The 14,626-nt window shown below is 32.3% G+C and overlaps 1 protein-coding gene across 1 annotated transcript; it reads left to right on the top strand.

Annotated features, from left to right (window-relative positions):
• The first annotated feature begins 4,251 nt into the window (after positions 1-4,251).
• Positions 4,252-6,431, top strand: LOC144560698 (secoisolariciresinol dehydrogenase-like). Its single transcript, XM_078309944.1, has 4 exons — positions 4,252-4,434; positions 4,837-4,935; positions 5,150-5,571; positions 5,958-6,431. Exons 1-4 carry the CDS (start codon positions 4,415-4,417, stop codon positions 6,320-6,322), a joined length of 906 nt encoding a protein of 301 aa, XP_078166070.1. The 5' UTR covers positions 4,252-4,414; the 3' UTR covers positions 6,323-6,431.
• Positions 6,432-14,626: the final 8,195 nt, after the last annotated feature.

Raw genomic sequence — 14,626 nt, 5'->3', positions numbered from 1 at the left:
TATAGCTGTGCTATAGTTTTTTCGAACCTCAAAAGCTATAATGCTATTAACTTTTTTTTTCTTTTATAATGATTACAAATAGCTAGTTATGATTGCGCTATAGCTGCACTATAGCTTTTTCGGACCTTAAAAACCATAGTGTTATAATCGCTATTTAGAACCTTAATACATATACATATATTAATAGCTTATAGTTACAAAATAAAATAAAAAAATATTAATTGGCTAAGAATTTGTAAAATTAATAATTTTCTTCCTATCAAAATATTGTTAAATATATACACACACACATTTTGGTACGTAGATCAAATTGAGTGGTTTGGAGTTTCAATCTTAAAACTTGTAATATGAAATTATAGTTTGGTTGATTGGTGCTATGTGTAATACGATGAACTCACTCTCCACACACGTACACATATTTATCAATATTGATAAAAAAAAATCCAGCTTTTTAATTGCTTGATATGTATATGTGATTCTAATTGTATGAATATTTTTCCCTAACCCTTTGATAAAACAATGTCTTATTATGCCATAGAAGCTATTAAATTAAAGTTGAGTTATTAATTTGTACTCTTATAATATAAAATGATTTACATGTTTGTTTGTGTCTTAAGTGTATTTTGTCATTTTAGATCTTTTTTACAAAATATTGAAATATGATTCTGATTGAATCAAAATCCCGCTAAAATGATTAATACGGATTCATATATATTTAGATCTTCTAATCGGATAGATTCTGTACGTTAATCTTATGCATTCTTAATAAATTTGTATTTATATTTTAATTAGAATCTGATCCTAATCTGATGCATTTATAACTCTAAAAGTGATAAAAAAATAATAATAATAATAAACAGATCACTTCCAGTTCCACAGAGCTTCCACAATTATTCAGAAAAAAAATTTAGTTACCACCTCAAACTTTTAAAATTCACACTTTACTACCCTTTTCTCAAAAATTCAGAACTTACCACGTGCAGACTGGATCTGCACACCATTTTTGTTTGGTACGCATAGTGGAATTTTGTTTTCCTATCCTCTTCTATTTTGTTCTTTTAAAAAAACGTGTAAATCATTTTATATTATAAGAGTAATTCATAAATTTTGAATAACTCAAACAAACATGCAAATTATCTTTAGTTACTATTAATCTCTAACAACAAAATACAATATAAATAAATAAAGAAACATGTGTTAATTTTTTTTTTTTCAAACAAACACGTTAAAATGATAAACAATCAAACATCTGTGATTTACTTGTTTGTTTGAAAATTCCCATCGGGCCACCGTTTCCCCTGTTAAATTTCTTTTTAGTTACTAATTAATATTTTACAACAGCTAAAATTTTCTAGGTTCAAATTCATGGATTATAATACTTAATTGTTATATCATATAAATCAAAACTTTAACGTGTTTTGGGACTTGATTTCATAGCTTTTCTACTTGGAACCAATTTAAAATAGTGACACACTATTCTAAATCAATAGTGCAATATAATTCACCCATCAATTCGTGGGCCATCAATTCATATAACCCATTGAATCATACCCGTTACTTAGAGCATCTCCAGTCCAGCAATTAAAATCAATTACTAAATAACAATTATGAAAATTTTAGAAATTAAGCAATTCACTCCTACATTGGTACAATCAATCAAACAATTGAGAATTAAACACTTGGCCAATAAGAATTAAATATTTGACCAACTCATCTTTAGAAAAGAATTTCTTATTAAGCAATTATTTTCAACAATGGCTAAATAAGCAATAGCCATACAACTCAGCAATTACAAAAACAATTGACACATCAGTATAAGCAATCCATAATCAATCACTATTGGAGATGCTCTTATTGGTCAAATTTAGGTACATGAAGACTGAAGAGTCTGAATACTTTTTTCTTTTCTTTTTAGATTCAATATTTCACATATTGTGGTCTCTTCTCTGCCAAACGTTCAATCTAACTTATTTTCATATTCTACACAGCTTTCTTCTGATCAAATAGATTTAAATTTAAATGTTTTCAGAATGCACATCTAATTTAAATATAATTTTATTTTCTACATCAACTAAATTTAAATGTTGTTTACATTTTTTTTTCAACCATATGATAAATTTGTTCCTTTGGTCGATATTTTGTTTTATATTTTAATATTGTTAATTAGTATTTGTATCATAAAGATCACATCATCTCAATTTTCGACAATTATTTGTTTTGTATTCATATTTGAATTATCCGCTCCATATATCTCCATTTAAAGCGTATTTAGTTTTAAATTTTGACATTCATTTACTATTCGTATTTGTATCCGTATCTATATTCAGTATCAGCTAATTAAAAGATGAATATAGATTTGATATTAGCATTATCCACTCTGAATTCACTTTGTTTACACCTGCTACCATTTTTTTTAAGGTTGGTGGCTAAATGCCGCCAATAATTGAATTGGTATATATAAAAAAAGTTATTTACAAAAGGCAACTCTAAATGGACATAAATTAAAATAACAAAACAGAAGAAATAATAAAGATAAAAAAGAAAGCAAAGTAATGTAATTAAAGAGAGATTCTCTAGCTATTTGAAATCGCCGCCAGGAAAGCGGAATAAGCACCACCATGCCCCTTGATATCCCCTCTCTTATAGCTATCTGCTTTGCACCCAAAAGACAATATTGAGAGCTATATCATTAATTAACAAAACAACTGGTTTCCTCTTATTGAAAAAAAAAAATCTTCTGTTTCGATCGCAAGTCCTTGTGACATTCGGTTGTCTCAGTTTCCAGCTTCGACGAATACAATCTCTATCCACGAGCTGCATGTTGTTATGTGCGAGAAGGCCTTACCAAAAACTTCTCACATAAGTGTAGGACCACATGATATGATTAGATGTCTCTATTGAAATGGAGCCGCACAGGTAGTAGCCCAGTTGAACTATACAATAATTGATGCGTTATAAATATGTTTTAAACTATTAGTTAAACGTGTTGCATCATATGATACTATTATAACTACATTTCTGTTATATTATTTTTCAACTAAACGTGAAACCACTTTTCTACGAAATTGAGTCGAAGGAGAGAGAGAAAAACTGGGGCTCACCTTTTTTTTTTTATTGTGAACTCAATTATTTTGCGTCTCCTTTGCATTATATTTGTTTAACAATACCAAATAATATTAACAAGTGGATTACTCTTGAATGATTTTTTTAATGAGAACTAAAAAAAAATAGATTAAACAAAACCAGCACAAGCTCTGTAGAAATTACAAAAAGTAACTCCATCGAATTAGTATCTTATTAGTGGAGGAGGAAACGGATTTGGTCGACCGAAATATTGGTTCGGTGGAGTCAATTTCTTACCGACTGTGGAGCAAATCCCTCTCTATCCCTCCATCGATGGTTCGATGGAGGTGTCATTTTGACATTATTTTTAATATTTTTTTAATAACAGTGTTAGAGAAATAAATAGAGTATCTTAAATTTAAATGTACTAGAAGGACTACCAAATATTTTTTTTAATATGAATATTTTTATGTTAAAAAAATAAAAATATTTTTTTAGTGTGCTGGTGGGGAAAAAAATAAAAGTATTTCAATCCGAATTATTGATTGTTGTTCAAACTCTAGAAAAAAAATAATGTCGATGCTTTTTCTTTATTTTTTAAATACAAATTCTATTAAAATTGACATTTATAACGGGAAAAGCATTTGCACTAAGCAATTTCATATTGATCGCAGAAGGAACAAAATAGGCTAAATAAAACAAACACTATCGTTTTCAATAGGGTCCTATGTTGCATAGATACGGATACGGATATCGTATCAGATACGATACGGATACGGCGATACGGCGATATGTCAATTTTCAAAAATCTAGGATACGATACGCCTATTTTATATATATATTGTATTTAAATAATCATGACTTAAATCAAATTTGTATAAAAATTACAGGCTTAACGTTAGTATATTATAAATGTTATAATTATTAACAATAAACACATATGACGGTATGGCGCAGTGGTTAAAGGATTTGGCTCAAAATTGAGAAAGCCAAGTTCGATCCACGCTGACATAATAAAAAAGCCACATTTCCACCGGTGTACTCGCGGCTCACTAGCGCGTGCGCGGTTCATGGTGATAATTTTAACAGATTAGTTTTTGCTTCATGCAGAGCAGTAATCATATGTTGCTGTTTTGATTATATAGTCCGGGCACTGCATGACGTTAAATCTGCTCTGTTAAAATATTTACCCTCCTTTATTCCTCTTCCTCCCAAGTGGCCAAGTCCCAATTTATTATATTTTTGCTATTATAAAAGTGGCTGCTCCATCCAAGAAAATTGAGAAGCCACGAGCAAAACCTGCAAAGAAAGGAAAACGAAAAGAAATCATAAAGGTGTAAAGAAGTTCTACATGTCGAGGATCGCTCTCAAGTTAATTAGCTCTTTTTTTTTCCATCTAATTTTCCTTTATTTTTCTATTTTCTCATGTAAAGTATTAATTGTCTTCTTTTTCAACTTGCTTATTTAATGGTATTACACTTGCTTGTGTGTGCGTATGAACAGAAAGAAGTTTTTCAATAATTCCAACAATAGAACTATTGTTATTTCTCAACTATTAAAAATATTGTGAAAAATATATAAGAGTGACAAGAAAAGAAAAGATGAGTTGTCTTTCTTTCTTTTCCTGCAAATCACAACCTTAATGGTCCAATTATTCAACTAACAAAACACAATCATTTTTCCATAATTATGTAACTGAGCGTAATAAGTTCCATTTCAATCCCTTTGTGAACTAATTATAGTTCATGATGCTTTCGCCAAATTTTGCATTAGGTTGAAGGGGAATAAAGCGGCCTTGGATGTGTTGGCCAAATCAAATTTTAATAGGCTCCAACAGCATAAACTCTTCTCTACTAATTCACAGTCAGGAAGGTAGCAATTTTTATTTTATTTTCTCTGTGAGACACAGATTTTCTCATAAGCTACATTTTTCACCTGCCTTGTTTACCAATGCCAAATTATTTTATCAAAACAAAGCACAATTTCATTACTGCATTTAATTATTGTTTAAATTCTTTATTTTCTACATGTAAGTTTGTGCTGCATGCCATAAAGCTAATATAGTTGCAATTTTGCACAAATTCAGGCTAGCAGGAAAAATTGCTCTGATAACAGGTGCAGCCAATGGAATCGGCAAAGCAGCTGCCATCAAATTCATAGAAAATGGTGCAAAAGTTCTCCTTGCAGATGTGCAAGATCATTTAGGCAAATCAATTGCAAATGATCTTGGCCCAAATGCCATCTTTTTTCACTGTGACGTCACTAATGAGGAAGAAATCTCCAACGCAGTTGATCATGTTGTGGGACAGTATGGACGGCTTGATGTCATGTATAACAATGCTGGCATTGCTGGGACACTGGTACCAACTATAATTGATTTGGAGCTTGCGGGATTTGATCGGACCATGGCAGTTAATGTCCGTTCAATAGTTGCTGGGATCAAGCATGCTTCTCGCGTAATGATCCCGTGCCAAGCTGGAAGTATCATTTGCACAGCCAGCGCAGCAGGTTAGTTGTATTTGGAATTCTCTTAATTAATTGGTTGTATTAGAATGTCTATTTAGTACTTGGTTGGGATAACTGATAACAATAAGTAAATATATAATTGATCATATTTTGATTGACTGTTTATTAGGTATTTTCTCATTGAACTTTTGCAGTAATGACTGCGTACCTCGTAAAAGTATAGTATCCTACTTGATTTCAGGTAGCAACCAGTACAGTTTGATCTTTGGGCCTGATCTGGCTCACACTGCTTATATTGAAAGCATAGAGCAGGAGGTATAATTTGTCAGAAAGATGTACAAATTTTCGAGTGTAACAACAATTTTTTTTCTCTACATAACATAAAAATGTCAAATTCATTGGTAGAATGATCAATTTAATGTCAATAGGTTTGCTCGGAGGCATAGCACCCCATGATTATTCAGTGTCAAAGGCTGCTGTAATAGGCTTGGTAAAATCAACAGCAGCAGAACTAAGCCAACATGGTATTCGAGTGAATTGCATATCGCCGCATGCAACACCTACGTTATTGGGTGTAAATGCCTTCAAGAAGCTTTTGAATATTGATGACGAGAAAATAGTTGCTGCGATACACAATATGTGGGAATTCAAGGGGGCCAGATGTGACGCCGCTGATATTGCTAACGCGGCTGTCTACTTGGCTTCAGATGATGCAAAATATATCAGCGGGCATAACCTTGTGGTGGATGGTGGTTTCACCTCTTTCAAAAGGTTGAATTCTACTCCACCTTGATTCTTTTTCTTTGGGTGCTTCTGAGGACTAGGCAAGTTTGTTGTTTATTTGAACTTCTTATTGAATATTTACTTCCTACTCAAGGTTTGCCAGTACTTCTTTTCTTAAATATATAATGTGCATTCGAATGTATATGAGCCGAAATACATACGGTTCAAATTCGACTTTTCAAAATCCAAACGGTCGATCCAAACCGTTCATCTTGTTCTCCATATTAATATGTGCTTAGAGACCAAATTTTACATTTTTCTTAATTTTTTTACTATTTATTAAGTATTTTACAAAATTATTGATCCAACGGTGGCTACAGTGCTACGCGTAGCATAGAGGACATCCATGCAACGGTTCAATATTTGAGTTTTCAAAATCCTAACGGTCAATCCGAACCGTTCAACATGTTCTCCATATGAATATGTACTTGCAAACCAAATTTTACATTTTTTTAGAATTTTTTTACTATTTTTTTAGATATATAAAAAATCACTAGATCTGAATGGTGCAGAATTTTCAAATCAAGTGATTTTCTACCTATCTAAAAAAATAGTAAAAAAATTCTCAAAAAATATAAAATTTGGTTTGCAAGTACATATTCATATGAAGATCATGTTGAACGGTTCGGATTGACCATTAGGATTTTGAAAACTCAAATATTGAGCCATTGCACGAAGACTTTCTATGCTACGCATAGCATATTAGCATTTTCCTATATATATATATAGAGAGAGAGAGATGGGTTATGATGCATTGCAATGCATGAACCCTCTTATGCATTGCACTATAAATCATGGATTTAAAGTCCAAACGACCAATCCGAACCGTTCATCTTGTTCTTCATATTAATATTTGCTTGGGGACCTAATTTTACATTTTTTGGAATTTTTTTACTATTTATTAAGCAATTTTGAAAGTCGCTGATCTGATGGTCCAGAAAATTTTACTGTTTTTTACTGTTCACAGCAAAACAGCAATTTTCAAAAATGCTTAATAAATAGTAAAAAAATTCCAAAAAATATAAAATTTGGTCTCCAAGCACATTTCAATATGGATTAAACATCTAACGGTTCGGATCGGTCGTTTGGACTTTAAATCCATGATTTATAGTGCAATGCATAAGAGGGTTCATGCATTGCAATGCACCATAACCCATCTCTCTCTCTCTCTCTATATATATATATATATATATATAGGGAGAGAGAGAGAGAGAGAGAGGGGGCTATGGTGCATTGCAATGCATGGAGGGGTTTGTGCATTGGATCATAAATCTAAAATTCAAAATTCAAATGGCCGATCCAAACCGTTCATCTTGTTCTCCATATTAATATGTGCTTGGAGACCAAATTTTACATTTGTCTGAATTTTTTTACTATTTATTAAGTATTTTACAAAATTGTTGATCCAACGGTGGCTTAACAAAACAGTAAAATCAGCAGCCACCGTTGGATCAACAATTTTGTAAAATACTTAATAAATAGTAAAAAAATTCAGAAAAATGTAAAATTTGGTCTCCAAGCACATATTAATATGGACAACAAGATGAACGGTTTGGATCGGCCATTTGGATTTTGAATTTTAGATTTATGATCCAATGCACAAACCCCTCCATGCATTGCAATGCACCATAGCCCATATATATATATATATATAGAGAGAGAGAGAGAGAGAGATGGGCTATGGTGCATTGCAATGCATAGGCTCCTCTTGTGCATTAGACCATAAATCATCGATTCAAAGTCCAAATGATCGATCCAAAGTCCAAATGATCGATCCAAACCGTTCATCTTGTTCTCCATATTAATATGTGCTTGGAGACCAAATTTTACATTTTTTGAAATTTTTTTACTATTTATTAAGCCACTTTGAAAATCACTGATCTGATGGTCCAGAAATTTTTACTGTTTTTTACTGTTCACCCAGATTTTCAATAAATCTAAAAAAATAGTAAAATTTTTTCAAAAAATGTAAAATTTGGTCTCCAAGCACATATTAATATGGAGAATAAGATGAACGGCTTAAATCGGTCATTTGGACTTTGAATCGATGATTTATGGTCCAATGCACAAGGGGCCTATGCATTGCAATGCATCATAACCCATCTCTCTCTCTCTCTCTATATATATATATATATGAGGAGGGTTCAAATGCACCCAAATGTTTGTGCACCCAAATGCACCCTATCTTTCAAATCTTTATTCTTCATTTTCAAAGTCCGAATAGTCAATCTGAACCGTTAGATGAGATCTATATATTAAGATGTGCTTGGAGATCAAATTTTACATTTTTTGAAATTTTTTTACTATTTATTAAGCCACTTTGAAAATCGCTGATTTTATATTTTCTGGACTATTGAATTAGCGATTTTCAAAGTGGCTTAATAAATAGTAAAACAATTCCAAAAAATGTAAAATTTGGTCTCCAAGCACATCTTAATATATAGATCGTATCTAATGGTTCGAATTGACTATTCGGACTTTGAAAACGGAAAAAAAGGATAGGGTGCATTTAAACCCTCCTCATATATATATATATATATATATATAACTCTTATGCTGTTGTGTTTCTCAGAAGTTATTGGAGGATAATGTCTATACAAATTCCATTATATGAATTTGATTGTGAAATCAGACTTTTCTTGGCAAATTAAATCTAAAGAAACTGTTGCGGCAAACTAATTAGACCGAAGTTAACTGGAGGATTTGCTCCTTCAATAAATTACAAACCAAAATATGAAAAAATATTAGAAAACCCGGCCGTGTAATAATTTTGAATTATGTCAACTATAGTAATCCAGAGTGGGTGGGGTTTTAATGGCATAGACAGTCGGAAAAAAAAAATCATTTACATTTAGAAACCGGACAAAAAATTTAAGATCCAATGAGATTATGATCCAAATAATCACTCCAATGATATCCATATCCTTATCTTTATTTTCAAAGTTCAAACAGACAATGCGAACCACCCAACATAAATGTATTTGGAGATCAAATTTTATATTTTTGAAAAAAAATTTACTATTAAACAATAGTAAAAAAAATTCAAAAATATAAAATTTGGTCTTTATGTATATTTTAATATGAAGATCATGTTGAACAATTTAAATAAACTATTTAGACTTTAAAAGCGAAGATAAAAACATGAAACATGAAACTATGAACATAAGGCATTTGAATCCTATACATGCGGCATGGTGTAGAATAATATTGTACAAATTAGTAACAGGGCCCGAAAGCCCGAATATTCGTCTATCCGGTGAGATTTAATCTGTCTAGTTCTACTTCTTGACCCCACAACACGTTTCTTAAGAATTTACGTAACAAACACCGAAATTGTTTGTAACACAAATTGCGTGGATGAACTTATATATCGGACTGGGAAGCTGCTTTGGACAACACAATTGTTTGTATCACCAATGCATCTGATATGATGGATTCAAATTTGAGTTTGATCTGTGTCTGACACGAGACACAACATGACAAGTGAGATAGTCAAAGCTATAAATTTTTCTATAAATTTATAATTATATATAAAAAAAATTATATATTACTTTCTCTCGCATCTGCATTGCACCTCAAATTTTACATTTCTTATATGAAAAGGTTTCGACCATGAGTCAAAAACCGCGTGGGATGATTAACTAAATAATTTTCACGTCAAATTTGATTTATAATTTTTAAATCGTACTATTAAAATACAATTTATATTTTATATTTTCATACATATAAAAAATGATAATACATATCAGTTTGATATACCTGCCACGTACCGTATCATTGTACATGTCAGACTACTCCCTCAAATATATAGGATTTCACACGTCATCTAAACCGTGCTTGACACGGCCGATGATGTGTCTGACACGAGACACAACATGACAAGTGAGATAATCCATGATATGTGTCCGACACGTGGAACTTGGACGTAACACATTTATTGGCACATAACTAGAGTAGGAAAAACGTGTCATGTCGTGACTAACAGAGACGGATCTAAAACCATTTAAAATGTGGCCAAGTCACTCCTATAATTTTAAAATTTTAGTTATGTGTACTAAGATTTAATTGAATTTTATTTTTTTAAATATTTTATATAGACCTAGTCTCCCTTATAAATGTCACATATCTACTTGTAGTCTAGTGGTTAGAGCTTATTTTGTGTTGATGGAGAATTTGGATTCAATTCACATCAACCACAATTTGTGCATTTTAAGTTTTAGCCCCCTCCATCAAAATTTTCTAGTTCCGCCCCTGATGACTAACATGTCGTGACTTTGGTCTCGTGCCGTGCCATGCTATGACCAAATTAATTTTTTACGTGCCGTGACCAAAATATCAAGGGATGGTTATGGCACGCTAATGGTCACGCCACGTGAGTCACGCTGTGTTTAAACGTTCCATGACCAAACGTGACTCACTTAATCATTTGATCATAATTTATGTTAATTTATTTAAGATTCATCATTTAGTCAAGATCTAACAATACTAATTACACGCACTACAACAATGTAGATACTTTTTGCGAGAGAAAAAACAAATTTATGACGGTACTCCCTCGCGAAAAGTACCGTCGCAAAAAGAAAAAGCTGAAGAATGAGAGTAGTCCGTCGCAAAAAGTCACTTTTTTATCCTCGCGAAAGGTGTCTCATTCTTGTTGTGACGTGACCACGTACCATGACTAGATATTTTGCATGACGTGCCGCGCCATATCATGTTTTCAAAAGATAGTTATGGCATAGAATACACGAGTCACGGTACGTAACCGACACACATGTTATGCCGTTCTGTAACAAAGTTAGATCAACCGTGCCATTTTTTCCACTTTACACATAACACATAATGAGAAGTGATGAGACGGCTATGGTATGTGCCGGGTGCATGACACGTGAGTACGTGACCTCTGGGACATGTAATTTAATTTTAATAGAGATAATTATTTATCAATTAGATATTTTATGGTAATTAATTTTATTTAATTTATTATTATATAAGTATGGGATTAAAATGGAGAACTTTAGTATAGAACATCGAGATCAATTAAGATATATATAATAAAATTTTCTCAAATCATAATAAAAAAATACAAGTCTGTATAAAAATTATTTATTGGATCGTCCCAAATAAATTGAGCAGTGTGCTTTTTGATTGAAGGGTCTCAATACTTGCTACCACATAGGCTAGAATGGACTGTTTTATATCCGTACCTATTATAAATTGTTCTTATTCATACTCTATTTTTATCCGCTATGAATTACTTTATATGTATCCTAACCTTACTCTAATCTTACTCGTTATGATTATCGGATAATAAAATAATAGCGGATAAATTACGGATAATGCTAATATAATAAAAAAATATATTATTTACTAAATAAAATATTAAAATACATTCACTTCACAAATATATATACATATTTTAATGGTCTAAATTTTATTGGAATTTGCTGAAATTTATTTACGTATTTTAATAGTTAATTAAACGTAACACAACTATCAAAAATAGTTAGAGAATAAATATTCATTACTCATTAATATATATTATATATATAATTTTTAAATAACTACCCGATCGGATAACGGATACGGAATAGGCTTTATCCGTAATATTATCCGTTTAGATAACAAAAAAAATCTTTACCCCCATACCCAATAAATTTACAAAAAAAAAAAAATCTTATTCATACCTGTCTTGTCTAATATAGTATTGATCGAGCAAACAGATAAAAGGGTGACATTGACACCCATACTGTCGACAGTGTTGATATTTATTTAGTCAAATCCGATTTAAAAATGTGTACATTTAAAAACAACAACCCGATTTGCATTCGACTCCATAATTTTTTCTCCAGGAAAGAGGAGTTCCGATGCATACAGTCGATCTCAAATTGGACAACTTTTTTTTTTTTTTTTTTTTTTGCTTGAGTCACGCCCGTATGCAAAATTTTACACATCCTTCCTTACAATCGGTAGGAACATTGGACAACTTTTTTTTTTTTTTAAACCTTAACAGTGGCTGTATGATATTGCTATATCCGACCTATTGTTTTGACCAATTTCAGTACCAAAACACGACTTCTGAGCCATCAAATAACATCTATTATAATGATTACGTGTAGAATTTGGTACTGCTGTGCTTTCATTCTTATCTTGCAGGAAAATTGGTGAAATCAAGCGAATTGCTGAAGTTGAGAGACCTTGATGCGACCCTCATCAGACTTGACGCGAGGCGCATCAACCACTCAGAGCCGCACCAGCAGGTCGCAGCACCATTGCATGCGAGGCGCATCCATCACACTCCGATGCGGGTCGCAGCAGTGGTGATGCGGGTCGCATCGAGAGCTTCCAAAGCAGACAGCAAAGGCCCAATAAGGACCCAGAATTAAAGCAATCGTTTTGAAAGGTCTATAAATAGACCACCTCTGTCACCAGAGAGAGAGTTCCGAATTTTGAAGATTCAAAACCTCAAGAGTTGGAGTGTTGATCAAGAAAGAGGAAGGAGGGAAGATCCTTGCAAGATTGCTTCATTTGGTTCTATCATGATCTCTTCTCTTCTCTCTTCTTTTATGATGATGCTTGAGTAGATCTTTTCTTTGTTTCTAGGGTTGATGTAGTCTAAAGCTTTGATTGTATGTATTGCATTTGAATTTGAGTTGTTCTTGTGATCAATTGATTGAGTATTATTCTTTCATTGCTTGATTTTGATTGTTTGAATCTTGATTGTCTATTGTTGAATGTTTCTTGCATCTCTTCTAATTTCTTGACTTGATCCTTCTTGCAATTTAATCAAGCACATGAGGTAGGTTAGAAATCTGAAAAGATAGATCAATTGAACCGAAAGATGAGATTTCCATTTATTGAGAGATAGTGGATACCTTTAGCAAACCGATCAATTGACTTAGATTGAACACGAATAAACGAGAGTTGAAAGTTGTAGATCTAAGAAGGTGAAATTGCAATTCCTTACTAGGTTTCTGGTGCTAATAAACGAGAGTTGAGGCTCAGGAATCGTAGGTAGGGTCAGTAGAACCTTGCACAATCGAATAACTCAGAAACAGGTGCAATGCTGCATTCACTCGAGGGCCATGCGAGTCGCATGGGAGACCATGGGGGTCGCATCACTAGGGTCGCATCAGAGATGATGCGAGTCGAGTGAGGGTCCAGAGAGGCAAAGCTGAGGATGAAATCTGAAACCCTGGAAACATCATTTTAAACTTGACTGAAACAAACATTTATTTTCCTTTGCAATCTTTTGTTATTGAATTGAGAAATTGAAACGAATTCAAACCAAACCTTTCACTTCTAGTACCTAACTCGGATTTGTAGGAATTTAGAATCGAATTAAACCGTCTCTGAGGATCGATACCTTATTATACTATACGGATAGGATTGTGCACTTGCAATCTTAGACGAGAGTTGATTCAAGGTTTAAATTGGTACAGCTAGCTGTACCTGAGACTTTGTAGCATACATTTGTAAGCGATCACTGTACAAAACATTGGACAACTTAGATCCGAACATTTCAATATTTCCAAAAAAAAAAAAAAAATTTTAAAGGCTATTTACTAGCGGTAGGAGGTTATCAAGCATTAAATAGTAAGTTATTGCTTAATAACTTGATTAACTTTTAGATAATTTTCTTTGTGATTTTCTCTCTGTTTCTCCGTTATTTATTCTGTTTTCTCTGCTGTCAGTAGTCTGTCACAGATGGTGCTATCATGCTGGCGATACCTAGATAAAATGTTACCTTAACTTCGTGCGATATTTGTTTTTGGACATTCATTTTTTTAATTATTTTTATCAATTTTCCTTATTTCCATTTTTGTTCATGTTTTTGTTGCTTCATCTTGTCCCCAATCGGAGACAATTACAAAGAGAGCATGATACTTGCATATAGTAAATAAAATTTCCTTAACAAAAGAATTAATTACAACAAATAGAGAATGTATAATTTGTTAATCTGGCAATTATATTTTGACAAACACAATAATCGCCTTAATTAAGCACGGCGTCATTTGGTCACAGGTAATCTCCCAAAAAAAAAAAATTAAGAACAAAAAATAATTGCATGGTTCATTTATGACAAAATTAAGGAGATGAAATGTGCTAGTGTAGTTGCATGCATGTTTATCCAAGAATGGATTGAGATGTCATATTGTAAGATAAATAAAAAATATTTTACTAAAGTTTTTGTCAAATATTAGTAGAAAACTGCTTTGAGTGGTTGCTCCTGTTTTTTATTGGACGAGACGGTTGCTAATCCTTTGTTTCTCTCTCTAAGCCTAACACAACCCCAACCCCTCAAAATGTCTAATTT

This window comes from Carex rostrata, chromosome 10 (genome assembly GCF_964058835.1).
Source record: "Carex rostrata chromosome 10, lpCarRost1.2, whole genome shotgun sequence".
NCBI classification, from domain to species: Eukaryota; Viridiplantae; Streptophyta; class Magnoliopsida; order Poales; family Cyperaceae; genus Carex; species Carex rostrata.
The sequence above is the reverse complement of the archived record's forward strand: the minus strand, read 5'-3'. Positions and strand labels throughout refer to the sequence as shown.